Source organism: Peromyscus californicus, unplaced genomic scaffold (genome assembly GCF_007827085.1).
Source record: "Peromyscus californicus insignis strain IS unplaced genomic scaffold, ASM782708v3 Scaffold_3__1_contigs__length_106647218, whole genome shotgun sequence".
NCBI classification, from domain to species: Eukaryota; Metazoa; Chordata; class Mammalia; order Rodentia; family Cricetidae; genus Peromyscus; species Peromyscus californicus.
Window position 1 is genome coordinate 72,831,003 of NW_026294551.1, and position 22,523 is coordinate 72,853,525.

A 22,523-nucleotide genomic window follows, 5' to 3' on the forward strand; every position below is an offset into this window, starting at 1 on the left:
CCCTGAGTACTGAGTCTCTTGTATAAAATGGCGTCACAGTCACAGATAGCCCACACAGGTCCTTCAGGATGCTTTCAAGTGACCTGTGGGAACAGTGGCCGCCCTGGCTTGTCGAGGGAAGAAAGTCTGAGTCTGAGTCTGTTCTGTGCAGGGGGTTTCCTTCACTATTCCCACTCCACGCTCATCGAGGCCACTGGTGCTGAGCCTGCAGATAGCAAGGCCAGCTGTGAGCTAACTCTGTCCCAGTCCCAGAATGTACAAAGGTGTCTTGTTTGACATCAGTACCTCTTGCTGCCGTCCCCACCCGTGTCACTCACAGGCCACCTATCACTAAGACTCCCGAAACTCCCAGCCTTTGCACTCCGGGTTCCAGGTGTTGGTTTAACTTCGGCTCAGTGCGGAGTGGGCTGTCATCGGTCCCTGCTTCCATGACTGGACACGCCCTCCTCCTCCCAAACTCCCTTAGTGCTTGTTCTTCCTTCACCGCAGATGCTTCTGCAGATGTTCTGCCTCACCTGGTGGCCCAGTGGTAGAGATCAGGGCTGAGTCACCCCAGGCCCCGGCACTAGGTAAAGATGGCAAACAAACACTGTGTGGTGGATCAAATAAGAGTCTTTCCCACCAGGAAAGAAAATTAACTGAAACATTACACAGCCTACCTTGTTATAAAAATCTAGTGGGTTATCCACACACCTGTGATCCCAGCACTCGGGAGGCAGAAGCAGGAGGATCACAAGTTCAAGTCCTGCCCGAGGTACATAGCGAGATCCTGTTACACAGCCATACGCAGATCTATTGGCCTGCTGTCATCGTTCATCTTCAGGTTGTCTTATCTGTAAGACTCATCATTCATATTCATATATATTGTGTGTGTACATGTGTGTACATGTGTGTACACACACACACACACACACACACCTGGCTCAAGATTCATCATGTTTAAAAGGTAGAAAATTAAGCCAGGTGATGGTGCCCACCCAGGAGGCAGAGGCAGGAGGATCTTGTGAGTTCAAGGCCATCCTGGTTACAGAGTGAGTTTCAGGACAGCCAAACATACATAAGAAAACCCCGTCTGGGGGGGGGGGGGGGGGAATAGAAAATGATCCTTTTGTTGTTGTTGTTGTTTGGGTTGTGACATTTTGAAATGTATTGTGGCTAGTTCACTTTCCAAGAGTGAGTCATTCTTGGGTTTCTTGTGCGATCAGATAACAAAACAGGACACCAAAGTTGAGCTGGAGACGTACAAGCAGACCCGGCAGGGCCTGGACGAAATGTACAGTGATGTGTGGAAGCAGCTGAAGGAGGAGAAGAGAGTCCGACTGGTAAGTGGGACCCAGCGCCCTTAGAAAGAGTCTGTCGGCTGCCCTCCACTCTACACACATGCTTACACCTGCTGGCACTCACAGAAAGCCAGGAATTGTCCGCTTTAGCTCATGTTTACACTGCGGTTCTGTATCATCGTCATTTGTGTTTGTTGTCATGGTGTGAGTCTTTTCTAAGTGGTTATGAGACCAGTCTGTCCCCTCAGTCACAGGCTCTGTGACTCACTTCAGTCTGTGCACTGGCAGCCACGGTTCCTCTCCAAACCTAGTTCTCCTGTGTGCTTTCTCGTCCTGGCTTCCTGGAATGAATGTGGGACACTGTGCCTTGAGGTACCCAGGACATAAAGAACCATTTCAGAATGGTGGCCCCTGTGCCGTGGTAAAGTCCGAAGTACTCAGAACCTGCAGTCTTACTCCATCGGGTCTCCTCGGAGACAAGCCTGGCGTTCCTGCGGACACGAGGTTCTGTTTTCCTTTTGGGGGCGACCTGGCTTCAGAACCTGGGCTCATGTTGCCAAATCAGTGTTCTGTTGACTTGATACAGAGCCAGTGTGGTGGTACTGTACTCCCAGTAACTCGGGAGCTGAGGCAGGAGGATTATAAGTTAAAGGCCAGCCTAGGTTACTAAGAGGAGGGAAGAAGAGAGGGGAGAGAGAAGAGGGAAGGTGGGAGAGACAGAGGGGAGAAGTCAGGAAGGAAGCGGGGAGGAGAGCATGCTGTAAGTAATCCCATCAGACCTTTCTCTGTCCTGCAAGCCTGCCCTGTGCAGTGACTCCCGTGTCAGTTAAATAGGATGCTGCCTCAGTGCTCTCCTCGTCCGTGTCTTTGAAGGAACTAGAAAAGGAGCTGGAGTTACAGATCGGAATGAAGACGGAGATGGAAATCGCCATGAAGCTGCTGGAGAAGGACACCCATGAGAAGCAGGACACACTCGTCGCCCTCCGCCAGCAGCTGGAGGAAGTCAAAGCAATCAACTTACAGATGTTTCACAAAGTCCAGGTGAGAGCTGCCCTCATGTCTGCACCAGCGCCCTCCAGTGCTGCCCTCCAGTGCTGCCCTCCGGTGCTGTGTCCCCTCCTGCAGAGGATGCGGCAAGCCTGACCCTCAGCCCCATGTTAGTGCAGCGTTTGCGTTTTTTTGCTTGAGACGGGGTCTCAGCTCTGGTTGGCCTGGAACTCACTACATAGACCAGGCTAACCTCAAACTCAGAGCTCCGCCTGTCTCTGCCTTCTGAATGCTGGGATTGAAGGTGTGTACTGCCATACCTCCTGCGTAGATTTATTTTAAATGTTTAGTTTTATTTATGTGTGTACATTTATGGCTTTGTGAATGTATACACACGTGTGTGCAAGTACCTGAGGAGGCCAGACACGTCAGATTCCTACGGCATGTGTGCGCTTCCCAGTGTGGGTGCCAGGACTTCTTGTCAAACCATCTGTTTTAAGTTTTTACGTTTTTTTTTTTTCAGGTTTTGGCCCATATAGAGATATAATAGTGTGTGTTAGGGAAACTGCTCTAATAATCTACTAGAATGCCTTTGAAGCATGGAAGTGTATCTGTAACACTGTAAGCCTTGCGGCAGGCTTGCTCTTGGTGGTCACTCGGAGACCCAGGCAGAGGGACTGCAGCTTTGCAGGGCACTAGTCCTCCCTCTGCTTGGGAAGAGGAAAAGGAACCATCTAGAGCCAGCCAAACACTTCTTGTCTCAAAGTGAGAAGGAGGTTGTACACATTGCCTCCAGTCAGCTCCATGGGGAAGGGCTGATCATCGTAGCTGCAGGGCCCTGGGAACTCCATCTTTTCTGGGCTGCAGCCATATAAAAGAGAATATTTGTTGGTGGGCACATAATTGTCTGTCTGTAGTTAGCTTCAAGATTTCGGCTGGGAAGTTCCATCCAGACCTTGCGTCCTCCTCAAAGGCCACAGCCCCTGGCTGATGGGCAGTAATTCTCCAACAGTCCACATGACCTATGAGCTAGAAGCCAACTGTCTGTCTCACATTGGCCCATCACAGCCTGTGATGCTGGGGTAGAAAAATGAAGAGTACCACTTGGAAAAGAAATACACACTGTCTGAGTAGGAACCGCCAAGACCACAGCCCCCAACAGTGGGCTTTGTTTCTGCCTTCTACAAGGACTTTTATGTCACCCAAGGGCCACCACCATCCTTGGCCACATTCTGAGGGAGTGTGGGGAGTAAGTCGTTCTAGAAGATGAACAGCTTTGGTGGCCAGCCTCTTGCTGGCGTCAGCTTGCAGCCTAGCATCTGCGGTAGGAACCATAGTCATAAGTCTTTTTCATAGCAGATTCTTGGCTGTTGGCAGTCTGTCACCTCTGTCACAGGCTCTGGTCTCTTTATTTCTCTCCCATGTGTTTATCAGGGACCCAGGTTCAGTGACTTCACTTCTGCCTCTTGCTCACCGCTTTGCATGGCTGTGTCAGGGTCTGAGTCTGGGTGTGTGTCTTGTCTCTCTGTTTTATTAATGACCGATCATCCAAAATCCTAGACTTACATGAAGGAGACTTGGGTCTGATTTTCACTAAATGGGGCTACCTGCATGCTAGGCAAGTGCTCTGCCTCTGATCCATACCTCCAGCCTGCATGAACTGATTGACAGGGCCTTTATGGCCCAGTGTTTAGTCTTTTGTTTTATTCTGTTGTTTTTTGAGACAGGGTCTCACTATGTATACGTGGCTGTCCTGGAACTCACTATGTAGACCAGGCTTGCCTCTGCCTTCCAAGTGTTGGAATTACAGGTATGTGCCACCATGCCCAGCCTAGTGTTTAGTCTCACATGCTAAGTGGTCCAGAGCAGTTGGCTCCTCCAGGCCCTTCCTCTGGACTCTTGCTGTGCATCTCTGCAAACTAGCAGCTTTGGCCCAGACTCTCATCTTCCAGAACTTTGCTCAAGCAGTAAGGACCACTGACAGCTGCTAGCATTCCGATTCTCCCCAGCCACCTCTCCTGGGGAGTGGCAGAGTGGGCACTAACTGTCTCCCTAGTTTGGGTGACTGAGTTAGTTTACTGACTGCTTTGTACAGCTGGCGAGGACCACCAGCCTCCCAGCTTGTCACATCAGCTCTGACAGGGTCAAACCCTTCTGTGCAGCCTTTGCTTGGAGAGAGAGCAGCACTCCTGTGTCGACCCTCTTGTCTGTCCACATGTCCACCTCTCCACTGATTAAACAGTGCCAACAGAGAAACAGGCTGGAGGTAACCTTGGGACTTCTGCTGGGGTGAGGAGAGTGGGCAGTCTTGTGGCGTGCATTTCACCTGTGGCATCTGCACCAGCTCTGCAGGGTGCTAGCAAGACTTAAACTGAACTGCAGAATACCCAGGGGGCATCAAGGTTCAGACATGGGAGCCACCCACACACTGGTGTCAGAAGTGTTAGTAATAAAGCAGTCACCCTCGCTTTTATTATGCTCCGCCTTCTCTGCATTTCCTCTGTAGCTCATTCACTTTCTCTTCGTTCATAGAATTTTTTTTTTAATTTAGGGGTTTTATTGTTGTCATTTTTGTTGGGATTTGTTTGTTTTTGAGACAGGGTCTCTCTTTGTAGCCCTAACTGCCCTGGAATTTGGCCAGGCTGGCTGCTTTTCTGCCTCCCAATTGTTAGGGTTAAAGGCATGCACCACCACACCTGCTTTCATAGAATTTTATTTTATTTTATTAAGAAAAATTTTTCATTCATTTTACACACCAATCAAAGATCCCCCTCTTCCCTCCTCCTGCCCCCCCAGCCTCCCCCTCCTAACCCACTTCCCCCCACAAGAAGGCAAGGCTTCCCATGGGGAGACACATCCAGTAGAGGCAAGTCCAAGCCCTTCCCCCGTGCCTCAAGGCTGCACGAGGTGTCTCATCCTAGGGTGTCCTCATGCACCAGGGATGAATTCTGATCCTACCGCCAGGGGACCCCCCAAGCAGATCAAGCTACACATATATCTCACTGTGCAGAGGAAATTAGCACAAGAGAGCTGAGGAATAGAGCACTTGCCTGGTGTGCAGGAGGCCCTGGGTGTTCCATCCCCACCATTGCCAAAAAAAAAAAAAAAAAAAGAAAGTAAGCTGGTGCATACCTGTGATCCATCACTTAATCCCAGCATTCCTGAGAATGGGACAAGGGGTCACAGACTGGTAAGGCCAGCTTAGGCCACATCGTAAGACCTTGTCTCAAACAGAGTGAGAGAGAGGGAGAGAAAGAGAGGAGAGAAAGAGAGAATGGGGGGCTAGAGAGATGGCTCAGAGGTTAAGAGCACTGGCTGCTCTTCCAGAGGGCCTGAGTTCAATTCCCAGCAACCACATGGTGGCTCACAACCATCTATAATGAGATCTGGTGCCTCTTCTGGCCTGCAGGTATACATGTAGCCAGAATACCGTATTCATGATAAATAAATAAAACTTTAAAAAGAGAGAGAGAGAGAGAGAGAGAAAGGGTACCAGAGGGTACAGACAGCTCAGGGACAGAATACTTGTCAAACGTACATGCACGCACACACACACACACACACACACACACACACACACACACACACACACAGGGAACCTGAGGGTACACACAGCTCAGGGACAAAATGCTTATCTAATCTTCAGCACCAGCCAAAAAGAAAACAAACTGTTTTGTGTCCCTCAAATCCTGGCAAAAGTATTTCATCCCCAGAGAAGCATGTCTCCCCATTGTAGCGTCTCGGAATCAGATGCCTCTTAGAGCTAGGGCATGTCGTGTTTCAGCTGCTTTTCTTTATATGTAAGTTGTGATTCGGCTTCATTTCACTGCAGTGAGTATCATGATGCTGTGGTCTTCCAGGTCTGAACATTGCATGGTTTCCGTTACTTTTTCTTTAAGTTGAACAGCACTTAGCATGCTGTTCTGTTTCATCAGTTTGTCCTGAGTGTAAGCTTCAGTCAGAGAGTGCAGTCTGTGTTCCTTAGGAACTCATCCTGACTTCCTTCTGCAACAGCCTCTCTGTAGCCTTCATCATACGGTGTATCTCTGTAGCCTTGATCATACGGTGTATCTCTGTAGCTTTGATCATACGGTGTATCTCTGCAGCCTTGATCATACGGTGTATCTCTGTAGCCTTGATCATACGGTGTATGTCTTGTGACTACAGAGTGCTCCCTCCTGCTTGCTGGGCCTGGATACCTGCTCTGATTAAAATTGGGACAGAGTGAGTCTCACAGACAGGGCTGTGGGAACAGCCCTGCCTCTGACTGGCTCTTCTCTCTGAGCCTCCCTCTCAACAGGAAATCAAAGCTGACAATGCCTCCCTTGAGAACCCTCGAAGGGGCACGTGAACTGGCAAGTGTGCCCGGGCCAAGAGGATCCTGGGGAGCAGGGTCCACACTGAGTGCGGCAAGCAGTCCCCAGTACCTGCCACTCTGCTCTTCTGCCAGAGCTCGAGCCTTGACCCGGTTTGTCTTCCAGGGCTCTAGGGAAGAACAGCAATTAATGACTTACTCTTGAGAGTGTTGCCAAGTCCGTATGAACAGAGAGGCCGGTTGTAATGCAGAGGTGTGCAGGAGGTCTGGGCAGCTTATGGACACCTCTCCTTGCTTTCATAGAATGCAGAGAACACTTTACAGCAGAAGAACGAAGCCATTGCATCCTTTGAAGGGAAAACCAATCAAGTGATGTCCAGCATGAAACAAATGGAAGAAAGGTAACCACTTCCCTGGTAGACAGGACATCTCTAGAAGGTTCTGGGCATGCTTGGACAGAAACAACCACAGAGTCTCACTGAGAAGTACAGACAAATTGGGTTGACTGTCCTTTCTTTGCCCACCCTCTGTCTAAGGAAAAGGCTGGGTACACCAACCAGTCTGGCCTAAGCTCTGGTCAGTTACTGGCTTTTGACCACTGCATCAGAATGTCCTCTCAGGCTTTGGAACTAGACAAAGAGTGGATTGTCACTGTCACATTCAAATATCAGCTCAGCAGTGGATCAGCATAGAATTTCAGGGGCTAGAGAGATGGCTGAGCACTTAAGAGCACTTACTGTTATTAGAGAGGACTCGAGTTCAGTTCACAGCACCCATATTGGGTAGTTCACAGTGACCTCTAACTCCAGCTCCACGAGATATAGTCTCTGCAGGCTCCAGCACACACACACACACACACACACACACACACACACACACACACACACACACAAAATTTATTTAAAAAATGATAGCATTCCAAAATAGATATACACATATGTGGCTGCTTTTTGGGAAATGGGATGCTACTCCATAGAGCAAAGGCAGTCCTGTTTTTTTAGGGGGGGTGTCTAAGACAGAATTTCTCTATGTAGCCCTGGCAGTCCTGTAGACCTACCTGGCCTCAAACTCAGAGATTTACCTGCCTCTGCCTCTGAAGTGCTGGAATTAAAGGTGTGCACCACCACTGCACAGAAAAGATGGTCTTTTCAGTAAATAGTGTTGGAGCAATTGGTCCTCCGTCTGCAAACCAGTGACTCTCAACCCACACCTCCAATATGACAGAACGCTGGCTCAAAGGCATCATAAATTTCAGTGAAAAACTAAAAAGTGTTTGGAAGGAAACAGAAAACTATAACTTTGGGGTAGGCAAAGAGATTTTTTTTTTAATGTATATGAGTGCTCTATCTGCATATTCAACTTAATGCCAGAAGAGGGCATCAGATCCCATTATAGATGGTTGTGAGCCACCATGTGGTTGCTGGGAATTGAACTCAGGACCTCTGGAAGAGCAACCCATGCTCTTAACCACTGAACCATCTCTCCAGCCCCAAGATTTCTTTTTTTTTTTGGTTTTTCGAGACAGGGTTTCTCTTTGTAGCTTTGCGCTTTTCCTGGATTTCGCTCTGTAGACCAGGCTGGCCTCGAACTCACAGAGATCCGCCTGCCTCTGCCTCCTGAGTGCTGGGATTAAAGGCATGCGCCACCACCGCCCGGCCAAGATTTCTTTTTGAGGTAGCATAAAAGCATGACTATATCTTAGTTGATGTTTCATGTGCTGTGAAGAGACACCATGACCACAGCAATCTTATTTAAAAAAACAAAAACAAAAACAAAACATTTAATCCATTATCATCATGGCAGGAAGCATGGTGGCATGCAGGCAGACATGGTGCTGGAGAAGGAGCTGAGCGTTCTACATCTGGATCAGTGGGCTGCAGGGAGAGCGAGACAGACACTGGGCCTGGATTGAGCATTTGAAACCCCAAAGCCCACCTCCAATGATATACTTCCTCCAACAAGGCCACTCCTCCTAATCCCTGTCAAGTAGCGCTATTCCCTAATGACCAAACATTCAAATATATGAGCTTCTAGGGACTATTTCTATTCAAACCACCACGACCTGTAAGAGAAAAACTTGGTGAATTAGACTGTATCAAAATTCTCAACTTACTGGGCAAGGTGTCACAGGCCTTTAATCCCAGCACTCGAGAGGCAGAGGCAGGAGGATCTGTGAATTCAAGGCCAAGCCTGGTCTACAGAGTGAGTTCCAGGACAGCCAGGACTACACAGAGAAACCCTGTCTCAAAAAGCCAAAAGAAAAAAAATAATAATAGCAATATAATAATACTTTAAACTTTCATCCTATGAAGCATAGTTAAAAGAATTAAAAGAGCCGGGCGGTGGTGGCGCACGCCTTTAATCCCAGCACTCGGGAGGCAGAGGCTGGCGGATCTCTGTGAGTTGGAGGCCAGCCTGGTCTACAAAGCGAGCTCCAGGAAAATCCCAGCACTTGGGAGGCAGAGGCAGGCGGATCTCTGTGAGTTCGAGGCCAGCCTGGGCTACAAAGCGAGCTCCAGGAAAGGCACAAAGCTGCACAGAGAAACCCTGTCTCGAAAAACCAAAAAAAAAAAAAAAAAAAGAATTAAAAGAGTATTTATTAATTTAGAGAAAATTTGCAGAAGTCTGACGATGAACTTGTATTGGACTATATAAAGAACTCTCAAAAAACAAGCCAAGCCGGGCGTTGGTGGCGTACGCCTTTAATCCCAGCACTCGGGAGGCAGAGGCAGGAGGATCTCTGTGAGTTGGAGGCCAGCCTGGTCTACAAAGTGAGTTCCAGGAAAGGCGCAAAACTGCAGAGAAACCCTGTCTCGAAAAACCAACAACAACAACAAAAAAAAACAAGCCAAATAGTTCAACTAAAAACAGAGGAACCTGTGGGGGATGGCTCTGTGGTTAACAGTGCTTGCCATGGGAGAGCTTGAGGACCTGAATTCAAATCCCCAGAACCTGCACAGCCATGCGCAGTAGCACAGGCCTGTAAAAATGGAGTGCCTATGGCAAGATGAAAGATAAAGACAGCAAAGTCCATGGAAGCTCGTGGACCAGCAAACCCTGTGTACACAGTGGTGGCAAATAAGAGCCTGTCTCAGGCAAGGTGGGGAGCGGAGGACTGGCACCCCAGGTTGTCCCCTAACTTTCACATGTGCACAGTGGCACATGAGCCACACACACACCCCAAGAGGAAGAAAAAAGACAAAAAAAAAAAAAAGTAAGTGTGGTGTGCACACCTGTAATCCCAGCCCTGAAAAGACTGAGGCAGGAGGATCACAGACTGAAGGCTGACCTGAGCTATAGCTAGTTTCAAGCTAGCAAGACCCAGTCTCAAAAAGAAAAAGAAAAGGTGGGCCAAGACTTGAGCATGTGCTTTAGCAAGCAGGCTATGTGGATGGCAGATAAGCACATGAAAAGATGGAGCAATTAGCTGGACTGTGATGGCACATACCTTTAATCCCAGCACTTGGGAGGCAGAGGCAGGCTGATCTCTGAGTTCAAGGCCAGCTTGGTCTGAGTTTCAGAATAGCCAGAGATACGCAAAGAAACCCTGTCTCAAAAAATAAAAAAATTTAAAAAAAAAAAAGAAAGAAAGAAAGGAAAAGATGGAGCAGCATCCACCGTGTAAATTACCGTTCAGGTGACAAGCTATTTCATGGAGGTGTACACCTATGTGTGGTACATATTCGTGGAGGTATACACCTGTGTGTGGTACATATTCATGGAGGTATACAGCTGTGTGTGGTACATATTTGTGGAGGTGTACACCTGTGTGTGGTATACACTGCAGCTGTGGTAGGAAGATCATGAGTTTGAAAAACAGTCTGAATTAGGTAGCAAGCTCTGTAGCCTAAGCTACAGAGCAAGACCCTATCTCAAAAAACCAAAAGAAAGGAAGGAAGGAGGGAGGGAGGGAGGGAGGGAGGGAGGGAGGAGACAAGCAGCTCAAGCCAAAAGTTTTTCAGTCTGAGAGGTGTGAGCCTTTCCTTACAAAGACCAAATGTCTCTGCTTGGCGTTGCTTCCAGGTTACAGCAGGCGGAAAGGGCCAGACAGGGGGCGGAGGAACGGAGCCACAAAGTCCAGCAGGAGCTCAGCGGAAGGGTCAGTGCCCTGCAGCTACAGCTGTCCCAGCTGCGTGACCAATGGTAAGGAGCCGGGGCGCCTGTGAGAGGTCAGCTGGACAGGACTAGGAAGTGGCTTCCTACCTTTCTTCTTGTCCTCAAGAAGAAAGAATAGGAGATAGGCAGTCCCCCACCTGAGTTCACCCCTGCAAGGCAGGACAGCATGAGAGTGTGTGCGCTGCTTCACAAACAGGAACTGAGCAGGCAGGCTCCCGTGGCCAGCTGTGGCCCCAGCCTCCTCAGCTGGTGAAAGATGAGTCAGATCCAGCCAAGCTCACCCCTGACCTTGGTCACTCTATCCCACCTCCTTGGGATCTTCCTGTCTACTGAATGTGGGCTGTAAAAAGCCAGGCAGATACTGAACTGTGTTGCTGCTCTCTGGTCCTTGTAGTCCTCAGTGGTTTCCGCTCCTTGGTGTAAACAGCCAAGTATGTACCTGGCAGCTCCTAAGCTTTTGGGGGTACGGCTGACCCTACAGGAGGAGGCCTGGTTTCACTCCATGTAAGGGTTTTGATGTCCATGTGGCCATTCAGATGGTTCCCGCTATCTTGTATGGTAGATGGTGGGTCTTCCATGAAAATCTCCCACTGAAACTAACTCTAGTTCACTCTTGGGCAAACAACAGCTCAGGTCTAGAGAAAGAGCTGAAATCAGAAAAAGAACAGAGGCAAGCTCTCCAGAGAGAATTAGAGCGTGAGAAGGACACCTCCTGTCTGCTCCAGACAGAGCTGCAGCAAGTGGAAGGGCTGAAGAAGGTAAGATGGCTGCCTGTGGGCAAAGCATCGCGTCTTCTCCAGAACCCGCTGCCAAGGCCAGTCTCTCCAGTGCCTCTGTGTGGGAGCCAGGTCTGGAGCACTGTTCCCGCCCTGTGCACAGGGCATCTATCCTAAGAGGAGATGGCAGAGGCGGGGGTAAGCCATGGAGTCAGCCACATGGGCCTGAGAGGGGGAACAGAAGGCAGAGAGGAGCTGGAAAGAGCAGACAGAGAAGCAGAGGCCTGGGAGAGAGCCAGACCAGCCACCCGTGTACCAGGGTGGGGGGTGGGGGGGGAGTGCCCCTTACAGGTGGTCTTAAAACCAGCCACTGTGGCATGTTGGTGTTGGCCTCCTGTCTGAGGAAACTGAGGAACCAGTCAACATTTTCAGCAAAAGCCCGTGCACATGACTTCTCCCCAGAGGTTGGCTGGCCATTCTTCCCAAAGCTCAAGTCATCCCAGGAGACAGGCAGAGCCAGACCCTATAATCATCCCATGCTCCATTTCCTTCTGACATCACTTCAGTTTTCTGGAGTCCCCAGTGTCACTCTCAGAATGTCCTGGATCCTGTGAGCAAGTGGGTGTTGACCTAGTGACGTTCTTGTAGAAGCAGATCTCTCACGAGAGTCAGCTGACAGCAGCATGCTGGACTGATTTCCTGGATACCTCCATGCACCCTAACATCAGCCTCCCAGACCTACTGACCCCAGGGCAACAAAGCCAAATGTGCGCTCCCCTCAGCCCAGCCTTGTGGACCAGGCAGCTGTTAGAGTAGTAATGGGTGCCCTGTGCAGCGTGGGCCAGAGGCTCTGCACTGCTCTTGGAAAGAGCTTCAGGGAAGGAAGGGGCACAAGAGTCAGGCCAGTCTCAGTGAGGGGAGGGGAGGACACTGGACCTGAACATACCCACCTCAAAATACTTGAGTCTGCATTTGAATTCTACACACTATAGCAAGCTCTTTCGTTGGCTGCCAGCTCACAAATAATGACACAGAAACTTATTATTAATTATGAAAGCTTGGCCTTTAGCTTAGGCTTGTCCCAACTAGCTCTTATAACTTAAATTAACCCATTTCTATTAATCTATGCTCTGCCAATTTCATTGCCCCTCTTCCATCCCACACCTCCTGTTTCTTCCCTGTGTCTGGCTGGCGACTCAGCCTGTCTTCTTCCCAGAGTCCTCTCTGTCCCTGGAAGTCCTGCCTGAATGGCCAATAGCTAGGCAGCATTGAGCTCCCAATGCTGTCTCCACCTCCCAGGAACTAAGATCACACAATGCATTACTCTATCCAGCCCAGATAACTGTGCGTTCAAAACCAGCCTCTAGTAGACAAGCAAAGCTTTCCTTGTCCCTTGGAGTAACTGGGTTTGTTTTTTTAAGACAGGGACTATATAGACAGGGTCTCACCATGTAGACAAGACTGGCCTGGATCTCACAAAGATCCACCTGCTTCTGTGTCCCAAATACTGGGATTAAAGGCGTGAAGTATATACCACCAGGAACAGCAAGTGCAGCGTAACTGCCCCCCTTTTTGGTTTTTGGTTTTTAGAGACAAGGTTTCTCTGTGTAACCCTGGCTGTCTTGGAACTCACTCTGTAGACTAGACTGGCCTCGAACTCAGAGATCTGTCCACCTCTGCCTCCTGAGTGCTGGGATTAAAAGTGTTGGCCAACATGCCCAACCCAGGTAGCTCTTCTTAACTGGCCTGAATGTATCTCACCCCTGTCCTGTATCTTTGGATCCATCTTAGAACACCACTTGTAGTTGTTGTTTGAGAGGGTCCCACTGTATCATCTGCCCATAGCTGCTATAAAATTATCCACAAGAGAACCCTCTCTTGGATGATATTCATGCAACAAAACTATTCTTTGCTTCTGCAAGACATTCTGATCTCCTGACCACACTGGTTACTAAACATTTCAAAAAGGAAAATGTAGTTGTGTGTGACATGTGGCTTGTCTATTTCAGGAGCTGCGGGAGCTCCAAGATGAGAAGGCGGAGTTACGGAAGGTCTGTGAGGAGCAGGAGCAAGCCCTCCAGGAAATGGGACTGCACCTCAGTCAGTAAGAGCCACCCACATGCAAGGCTAGATCTGTGCACCTTCCAGGCCTGGTGCTGGAAGAGCTGGCCAGGAAGCCTCGCAGCTGTTCCTCGGTGACCTCAGGAAGCCAGGCCGTAGGAGGCAGCTGTGTGCCTCCTAGTCCCTTGAGGATTATTTTCTCCTGTGACCAGACACTGGTGTGTCTGGCACCTGGCAGGGCTAGCAGAAGAAAAGTTCCTCTTGCTCCACCCATGACCAGAGCACTGGAGAGTTGTGACCTTTAACTGTAAGGCTACATGTAGCCTGAAGAGGTTTAGAGATGGGAACCAAATGAGAGAGAGAAAGCTAGAAAAATTCAAGAAGTATGAGAATGTACATAACCTTTTGTTTTGTCTGGAAAGTTGGAAGGTCTCCTATTTTGTTTTTTAAATAGTTTATTTTTATTATTTTTAAGTGGGGAGGTGGTATATTCACATAAGTGCTGATGCCCTCAGAGGCCAAAGGCATTGGGTTTCCTGGAGCTGGAGTTACAGGCAATTATGAGGCACCTGACGTGGATGCTGGCAGCTGAACTCAGGTCCCCTAGAGCAGCAGTGAGTGCTCTTAACTACTGAGTATCTCCAGCCCCAAGGTTTCCTACTTTGCTGTATGAGTGTAATACCAGAAATTGTTTTAAGACAATCTTACTATGTATCTCAGGCTAGCCTTGAACTTGGCCTTCTGCAGCCTCCATGCCAGGATTAGAGCATGCACCACCATGGCTGCTGGAAGGTCTCCTGTTACTAAGAAAGGAGAATGAATGTTCTGGCTTTGGCCTCTTTCAGGTGCAAACAAAGGCTGCTCATTCTCTGTTCTCTCCCAGCCTCTTTCTGGAGATACACAGGGCCACTGTTGGGCAATATACCACTCTGACCCCTAACCCTCTCGCATACCCCACACTGCTTTCTCCTGACCCGGTACTAGGTGTGTTCTGCCCTCTTCCCCACCCCAGCCTACTCTCCCTGAGCAAACACAAGGCCAAGTGTCTGTCCCCATGCCAAGCACAGGTCAATTCCTTGGGCAGCCCAGAAGCACTCTCCAGAAGCAGATGTGGAGCTGGCTGGAGGGGACTACTTGGGTTTATACCTAGGATTCTCTTCTTCCTGTTCCCACACTGGATGGACACAAAGCAGAGTCAGACCCAATGGTCCTCAAAGATGTCAGTGATTTTCTGACTTTGGGCATGTCTCAGTGCTACCACCTGATCTAGCTTTGGAATCCTATCTGGAGATACTCAGTCACCGTGTCTCTCAGAGCCAAGCCGTGTGGCTGTAGCAGAATTAGGTGTACATGCAACCCAGACAGGATCGCTCAAGTAGCCACGTTCCCCCATCTTCCCTTCCTGTAAGCCCATGCTGGGACAGCTTCTGGTCCAGTAAGTTGGCTAAACTTTTTCTGCAGCTGGACAGGGAAGGAGCTGTCTGCTGGTCATTAATGAAGGCCACAATGGTTTTCGGAATGTTCTGATGCTGTTTTCTAAGGAGCAAATGCTTTATTCTCAGCTATAGGAACATTTGCAGTTTCTGTATCTTGGGGACTTGTAGACACTCCCCAAGTTGTTTCCTAGAGGTCTGTGTGGACAGGCTACCATCTTGACCTGGTCTCCCAAGGTCTGTCCATGGGACAGCCTCTGGTCCAGCCAGTCTGCTGGCCTTTTTCTACAGCTAGACTAGAAAGGGACTACCTGCTAGTCATTAATGAAGGCCATGGTGGTTTTGAATGTTCTGATGCTGTTTTGTAAGCTCTGGCTTAAATTCACCTGTCTCTCAGAAACCACTTGTCACCTAGAAATCTAAGACATTTAGACTAATCAGCTTTTAAGGCCCCAGGTGTGATAGTACACACCTTTAATCCCAGCACTCAGGAGGCAGAGGCAGGCAGATCTCTGTGAGTTCGAGGCCAACCTGGTCTACATAGTGAGTTGTAATACAGGACCATAGTCAGACCCTGTCCCCAAAAGGGGGCAGGAGCTGTTGCCAGGCATGGTGGTGGACACTGTTATTCTCAGCATTTTGGGAGGTAGAAGCTGATAGGTCTCATGAGTTTGAGGCTAGCCTGATCTACATATCGAGCTCCAGGCTAGCCTAGAACCTGAGACCCTGTCTCAAAAGAGTAAGTAAAAACATAGAAATAAGAAAGGGCTCTAGCCCCAGTGCTGTTGTCACGGTGTCCCTGCATCAACCTGCAGGGCACCTCTGAGCCTGGGGTGGGGGCGGACCTAAAAGGCCTTTGCCAGTCATGGTAGCACATACCAATAGGAAATACTAAAGAGGTGGAGGCAGGAGGATCCCCAAGTTGAGACCAGCTTGAACTACTCCTGGGACTGGGAAGATGCCTCATTGGATAAGGCACTTACTTGCCACACAAGCATGGGTACTGGAGCCTGGATCCCCAGCAGCTTCATACAAAAGCCATCCAGTGTGGTGATCCACCTGTAATCCCAACACTCAGTAGACAGAAGATCCCCAGGGTGAGGTGGCTGGTTATACTAGCCGAGTCTGGGAGCTCCGGCTAAGGAAAGTAGAAGAGTGCTCAAGGAAGACACCAACATCTTCCTCTGGCCTGTACATGTGCATTTGTACCCATGACATATGTGAATAAGCATGTGCACATACATACACACCACACATACACACAAAAAAAAAAGTCCAAAAGGTTTCCCTCGATCACCAGCATGTAGAGTTTCATTTTGTTTTGTTTTTGTTTTTTTGAGACAGGGTTTCTCTGTATTGCCCTGGCTGTCCTGGAACTTGCTCTGTAGACCAGGCTGGCCCCAAACTCACAGAGATCCACCTGCCTCTGCCTCTTGAGTGCTGAGATTAAAGGCGTAGTGTTTCATTTTTGCAGATGCAGTTCTACCAACCTAAACCTTGTTCAAACCTATCTTTTATGTGAAGGAATTGTTCATCCATTAAAGGATGGAGAGTTAGTGGAACCTCCCAGCCTGCCCCTGCTGGACTGTGCAGTGGGCTGAACAACCTCCAAGAAGCCTGGGAGGCTGAGGTCTCTACCGAGAGTGGCAGCTAGGCCAGGACTCCTGGCCTTACACAAGTACATTAAGTGCAGGGACAGCTACCCAGAGAAGCCAGAGCTAGACATCCGGAGCTCATTCGCCAGCCTTCTTGTTTGTTTGTTTGTTTATTGAGACAGGGTTTCTCTTTGTAGCCCTGGCTGGCCTGGAACTCACTTTGTAGACCAGGCTGGCCTGGAACTCTCTCTGTAGACCAGGCTGGCCTGGAATCACAGAGATCTGCCTGCCTCTGCCTCTGGAGTGCTGGGATTAAAGGCGTGCACCATCACCGCCCGGCTCATTCGACACTCATAAGGGCAGCCACTTCAGTCCTTTTTGACCCTCATGGGCTTGCAAGTCTGCTCTTAAGCCACATGGTCCCAGGTTTAGCAGATACATGAGCTAGGGTCGTGAATATACAACCTCAGGTCACACAAAAATGGGAAGCACTTGAAAAGAACCCATGTTTTACCCAGCAGTGGTGGTGCACGCCTGTAACCCCAGCACTTGGGAGGCAGGTGGATCTCTGTGATTCCAGGCCAGCCTGGTCTACAGAGCTAGTTCTGGGACAGCCAGGACGGTTACCCCGAGAAACCCCATTTGGCCCTCTTCCTACTCCAGTGTTCCACACACAGCTGTAGTCACATTAGCAGTGCCACAATCTTTCCTACCAAAAAATTGTTTTTTTTTTTTATAGGTCCAAACTAAAGATGGAAGACATAAAGGAAGTAAACAAGGCACTGAAGGTATCAAAGTTACTTATATGAGCAAAGTCACTTACAGCTGATCACAGTGGAGCACACCTGTATCCTGGTACTCCAGAGGCAAAAGCCCTCGATCTCTGGATTCAGGCCCAGCCTGCCTAGTCTACATAGCGAGCTCCAGGCCAGCCAGGGTTACACAGTGAAACTGTCGAAAAATAAAAAAGACTGCTTACTGTTTCCCCCACAGTGGTGACAACATAGTACCACACGCATGTCTGAGATGGCCGCAGGTGGATAGGCATGAGCTGGAGGCTGACTCTTCTGGTGGCGGTTTCTCTAAGCCCAAGCTCTTGGTAGGCACTGTGCCCAGTGGCTGCCTCTGACCTGCTGTGTGCCCAAGAAGTTAGCAGACAGTGGAGCTCTGTTCTGCACACACACAAGGGGCCGGGAGGAGAGGCCTGCCTCGCCCGGTTGCCACAGCAGAGCAGAAAGAAGCTGAAAGGCAGAAAGAGGCTCCTTCACGGTGGGAGGCCAAGCTGTGCAGCCACCTCCAGCCCAGCAGGTGTATGGATCCCCAGCTGCTCCTGCTCTTTAAATGAAGGTCCTTGATTTTAATTGTTGTGAGCTGCAGGCCTCTGTGTCTTGCCATTCGGTATTTGTATGACAGTGGCAGCGGACAGCTCCAGAGGGCCCCAGCAGCCTGCTTCTCTGGCACAGTGAAGGATGTGGCAAGGGGCCCTTGACCCCTTTGATCACATACAGAATTCCTAAGGGATGATACTTCCCAGATCAGTTTTCCCTGGTAACAACTTGCAAAACACCCTCTTCCAGCGCCCCCTTTTCTCTTACGTAATGTAGCAAGCTATTTCCCAGAGCCACCGAGGATGTAGGGCTGGGTGTGCAGAAGAGCGTCACTGAACCTGAAGGCATTCCTCCCCTGCACGGTGTCTCTCTGTAGAGGTTCATGTCACCTGTTTGAGCCTAGCTTGGATCTGGTTAGCCTTCCCTCCTGCCAGTTTAGCTAGTCATGGGATCATGTCTCAGACTGGGCCTGGGGTTGCAGGCACCACTGGTACTGTAGCGACCTCAGGTATAGAGGACTTCTTAAAGGGGCAGGGGAGTGAATCAGCCGTGATCGTGACCAGTATGCTGAGAGCAGGCACTTCGTAAGGATATGTGAATGCCACCTGCAACCAGTATGACAGAAAGGCTCCATTATTCCTCTGAGGCTACATCTGGTGAAACAGCAAGGCCTCCCAAGACAGTCGGGACAGTCACAAGACAGTAGATGCAGCCACCAGGGGCTGATAGGAGGTGAAGTTCTCAGGTCTGTTTTCTTCCTCAGGGCCACACATGGTTGAAAGATGATGAAGCAACCCACTGTAAGCAGTGTGAAAAGGAGTTCTCCATTTCCCGGAGAAAGGTATGTAGCGGCCACGTCCGCCCCAGATTCTCCTCTCCGCTTCCCAAAAGCCTGTCTCTGCACTGCAGCTATGCCTGTTGTTCGGCTGGAGGCCCTTGCCCCATGTCCTTTAATGACTGACATGCTTGGAGCAGAGTGGCTTCTCTGTGGAGCTGCTACAAGCGGGTGTACCGGGGCAGTCCTCTGTGTGCAGCAGGACCAGTTACTTGACTGACTCAGCAAACCACCATAGGAAGCTGTAAGGTGTCAAGTCAAAAGAACCTCACTGGGTGAACTGCGCCCTGTCTACCCAGGTAGCCTGCTGCAAGGCTCCAGTAACAAAGAGTCCTGGGTGCCTTTTTGGTCCATGGTAGTGGGACCTTGAACTGCCTCATCAAAGACCAATTGGACAGAGAATGGGCTTGGAAAAGTACATAATCCTGGGCACTTGGGGGGTCACTACACAGGGAAGGTTTACCCCACCAGCCTATCCACGGCTGTGGGCTCACCACCTCTCCATTCCCATCCGTAGCTTTCATCTGTGGGAAAGAGAAAGCCGAAGTGCCAAACTAAGTTCAGTTCAGAATAGGAAATGACCTCCCATTTGTCAAGACTTGCTGAAGGCTGAGGCAGCAGAGTCTGGCCATCCCCCCCATGAACAGTCTTGTGCAGTTTAGCCTAATTGTCTATAGAGCCAGGAGCAGAGGCTATCCAGGCTGAGCTTGGCTCCATCACATGCCCAAAGAACCCAACACAGCCAGGTGTGGTGATGCATGTCTTTAATCCCCACTTTCAGGAAGCAGAGACAGAAGCAAGTTTCATGCCAGCCAGGGGACACATAGTGAGACCTTATCTCCCCACCAAAAGTAAATAAATAAATAAATAAAAAGGGGTTGGGGATTTAGCTCAGTGGTAGAGCGCTTGCCTAGCAAGCGCAAGGCCCTGGGTTCGGTCTTCAGCTCTAGGAAAAAAAAAACAAAAAACAAAAAAACTAGCTCCGTAAGTACCAGATTCTCAGCCCGTTTATAAACCACCACTGTTTGCCCCCCAGTCGGGAGAGGCTATCTGAGAGCATGTTAAGTCTAAGACATGGCCATTAGAGAAGCCAGGCATTACAAAGCAGAGAAGGTGTAGGGTTGCATCTCCCCAGTTGTCTTGATGGCCATTTTCTTGTCTTCCAGCACCACTGCCGAAACTGTGGCCACATTTTCTGCAACACGTGCTCCAGCAACGAGCTGGCCCTGCCCTCCTACCCTAAGCCAGTGCGCGTGTGTGACAGCTGTCACACCCTGCTCCTGCAGCGCTGCTCCTCCACGGCCTCCTGAGGCCAGCAGCCCCACCAGTAGGGACCTTAACCTGTTGACCTCCATCCTCAGAGTGGAGGAAAGCCTCAGGTACAGTGCCAAACTCTGCGTCTCCAGAGACCTGTAAGGGCCCAAGAGAATCACAGGAAAGAATGAAACCCTCACCTGGCTGCCAGCCTCGGATGACAGCGCCAGGGGCATTTGTCCACGGCTCGTGTGGAGCCAGCTCCTCTGGTCTGACACGTCTGTGTCCTCAGTGTGTCCTGGCTTTGGGACAGTGGAACTTCATGATTTTGCTACTGTCACTTCCACTTTTCAAAGGATTAACCTGTTTTGCAGCAGTTGCACCGGTACAGAATCCTTTCTCTTTCCTACCCACATCCCATAGAAACCTTGATTTCTGCAGTGCTTTGAACTCATGGGTCTGTCAGTGTGCCTTGTCTGCTTCAACACCCAGCATTTGCCATCATGCCCCATCAACACCTACCGTTGGCCCTGCAATAAAATCCTTTATTTTTCACTCTTGTACAAAGTGCTGGCCTCCAGCTTGCCTGTGGAGGGCGTAGCGAGGCCTGGGGAGGAGGGCCTGCTGTGTTTGAGCTCTTCAGCTGTTGTGTTGCTGGACTCAGGCTGCTCCACCCAGGTGGACCAAGGCCAGGGTAAAGGACCTCAAGCCTGTCACCAAAGTCCAAGTGCGTATTTCCCCAGATGCCTGACTTGCAGTGGGGTTACATCCTCATTGCGATCATGTAGGAATGAGCCAAGAATGGCCACTGTACACCTCACTTAGCATGCCTTAAAAGTGCTTAGGACATTGAGCTTGCAAATAGGCAGACTCAGCCAACAGAGCTCCTTTTTGTTTTGAGACCAGTCTCAAATAGCCTGGCCTGGTCTCAAATTCAAATGCAGCCAAGGCTGGCCTTGAACTGATCCCTTTGCCTCCACCTCCCAAGTACTGGAATTACAAGCATGTGCCACCATATCCAGCAAAACATACAAAGCCTATTTTATAGGTGTTGGATTATCTCAATAATTTCCTGAAAGCTGGCTATGCAAGTACTTCTACACCATGGCAAAGCTCAGCCACACCTCAGAACCATCTAGCTACATGGGACTTGAAGTGCTAGCACAGATGTCTCTGGCCATGCAGACTGTGCCATCTTCTCAGGGTCCCACCCAAGTGCAAGTTCACATACCCAACCCACTTACGCCAATGACCTCAGACTTCATTGGGCAGGCATGGGACGGAGGCAGACATGTACCAGAGTGCAAGGTTAGATGGCAGCTTCCTAGAATGAGTTCTCTCTGCCATGTGACTTCCAGGAATCAAACACCTTTACTTAATGAGCCATCTTGCTGGCCTGAGACTCTGAAGGCTGAAATAAGTATTGTAACATCCGTCAGACAAGGCAGTCCACCTGTCTTCCAGCCCTTGTACTTTTCCACCCTTCTAGACCTAATACCTTGTTCACAGTTGACACCTTACTTCTCACCAATTCCCTGACCAGGCTTACTGTCCTGGTTTCCCTGGTTTACTGTCCAGATTCTGCCCCAAACCAACCCAAGCCTATCTCACCTTCCCCAACTTCGTCAGTACTGGTTCTGGTGCTTTACTTTCAGCAAGGTTCCCCATATTCTGTAGATGAGAAACGAGGATGTTGTTTTCATCTGCCTTTCCCCAACACCCATTTACCTGAAGTCCAACAGCAAGGACTGCAGCCAGGATTAAAACCAGGCCTGAGCAGCTCCAACCCGTGTTCTAAACTGCAGGCAGTGAAAAGGGCCAAAGGAGTCTACTCCTTCCCTGCCTGAGCCCCTTACTAACCTCACACAGGACCAATTTCCCACTAAGTTCACATCCCACTGCACTGCCTCCAAACTGTTCTAGTTAAGTCTACCCAAGTTACCCAAGTTACGCTCCAGCTTTCTGGGAACATTAGTCAAGGCACTTCACTTCTGAGTGTCACATCTTTCATCTGCACACAAGAGGAAGCAAGGTAACACCTATTTTCATGCTGCTGTTCAGTAAAAGCGCACATCAAGTCCCACCATCTGGCATACACATGTTCAGGGTTTTTGGTTTTTTTTTTTCTCCATCATCCCCTTTGTCCTCCCAACTTCAACTCTACCCACCAAGTAACACAATATTCAGTAAATTATTCATAACGGTTCCAGGTCCCAAGTCACCAGTATTTAGCTGCCAAGTCTGGGTAATGCTTCAGTCCCTGGTTTGATACATAACCTTCCAGCCTGAACAAAGGAACGTGTGCTCTACAGTAGTGCTGTTCAAGCATAAATGTAGAGAGACAGATCGTGGCAGACTAGACAGATTTTATAACGTTTGTATGCAAAGGCCACAGGGATCTATCTGCCTACCTCTGCTCTGCTTTCCTAGTGCTTGGACTAGAGGGCATGTGCTACGACGCCTAGCACTGAACTTTAAAGTTCATTTTTCTTGTCTATGAGTATACCATCTTGCAAATGGAGGTCAGAGGACACTTAAAGGAATTGGCTCTGCTTCTACCAGTCATAGCTACAGAGTAAGATCCTGTCTCCAAGTTCTTGGGG

General features: G+C 49.5%; 1 protein-coding gene and 1 long non-coding RNA gene across 3 annotated transcripts in view; both read left to right on the forward strand.

Annotated features, from left to right (window-relative positions):
* Rufy1 (RUN and FYVE domain containing 1) overlaps positions 1–20,475 on the forward strand; it is a 49,976-nt gene extending 29,501 nt beyond the window's left edge. For both annotated transcript variants that reach the window (XM_052758037.1, XM_052758038.1), the window contains exons 10-18: positions 1,206–1,322; positions 2,154–2,321; positions 6,886–6,983; positions 10,606–10,725; positions 11,327–11,456; positions 13,424–13,518; positions 17,243–17,291; positions 18,595–18,672; positions 19,833–20,475. In XM_052758037.1, coding sequence (XP_052613997.1) covers positions 1,206–1,322; positions 2,154–2,321; positions 6,886–6,983; positions 10,606–10,725; positions 11,327–11,456; positions 13,424–13,518; positions 17,243–17,291; positions 18,595–18,672; positions 19,833–19,976 — 999 coding nt within the window. In that variant the 3' untranslated portion in view covers positions 19,977–20,475. The remainder of the gene's footprint in view (positions 1–1,205; positions 1,323–2,153; positions 2,322–6,885; positions 6,984–10,605; positions 10,726–11,326; positions 11,457–13,423; positions 13,519–17,242; positions 17,292–18,594; positions 18,673–19,832) is intronic.
* Positions 2,328–5,383, forward strand: LOC128122454 (uncharacterized). Its single transcript, XR_008222437.1, has 2 exons — positions 2,328–4,077; positions 4,430–5,383. It is a non-coding gene; the product is annotated as an uncharacterized LOC128122454 (long non-coding RNA).
* Positions 20,476–22,523: the final 2,048 nt, after the last annotated feature.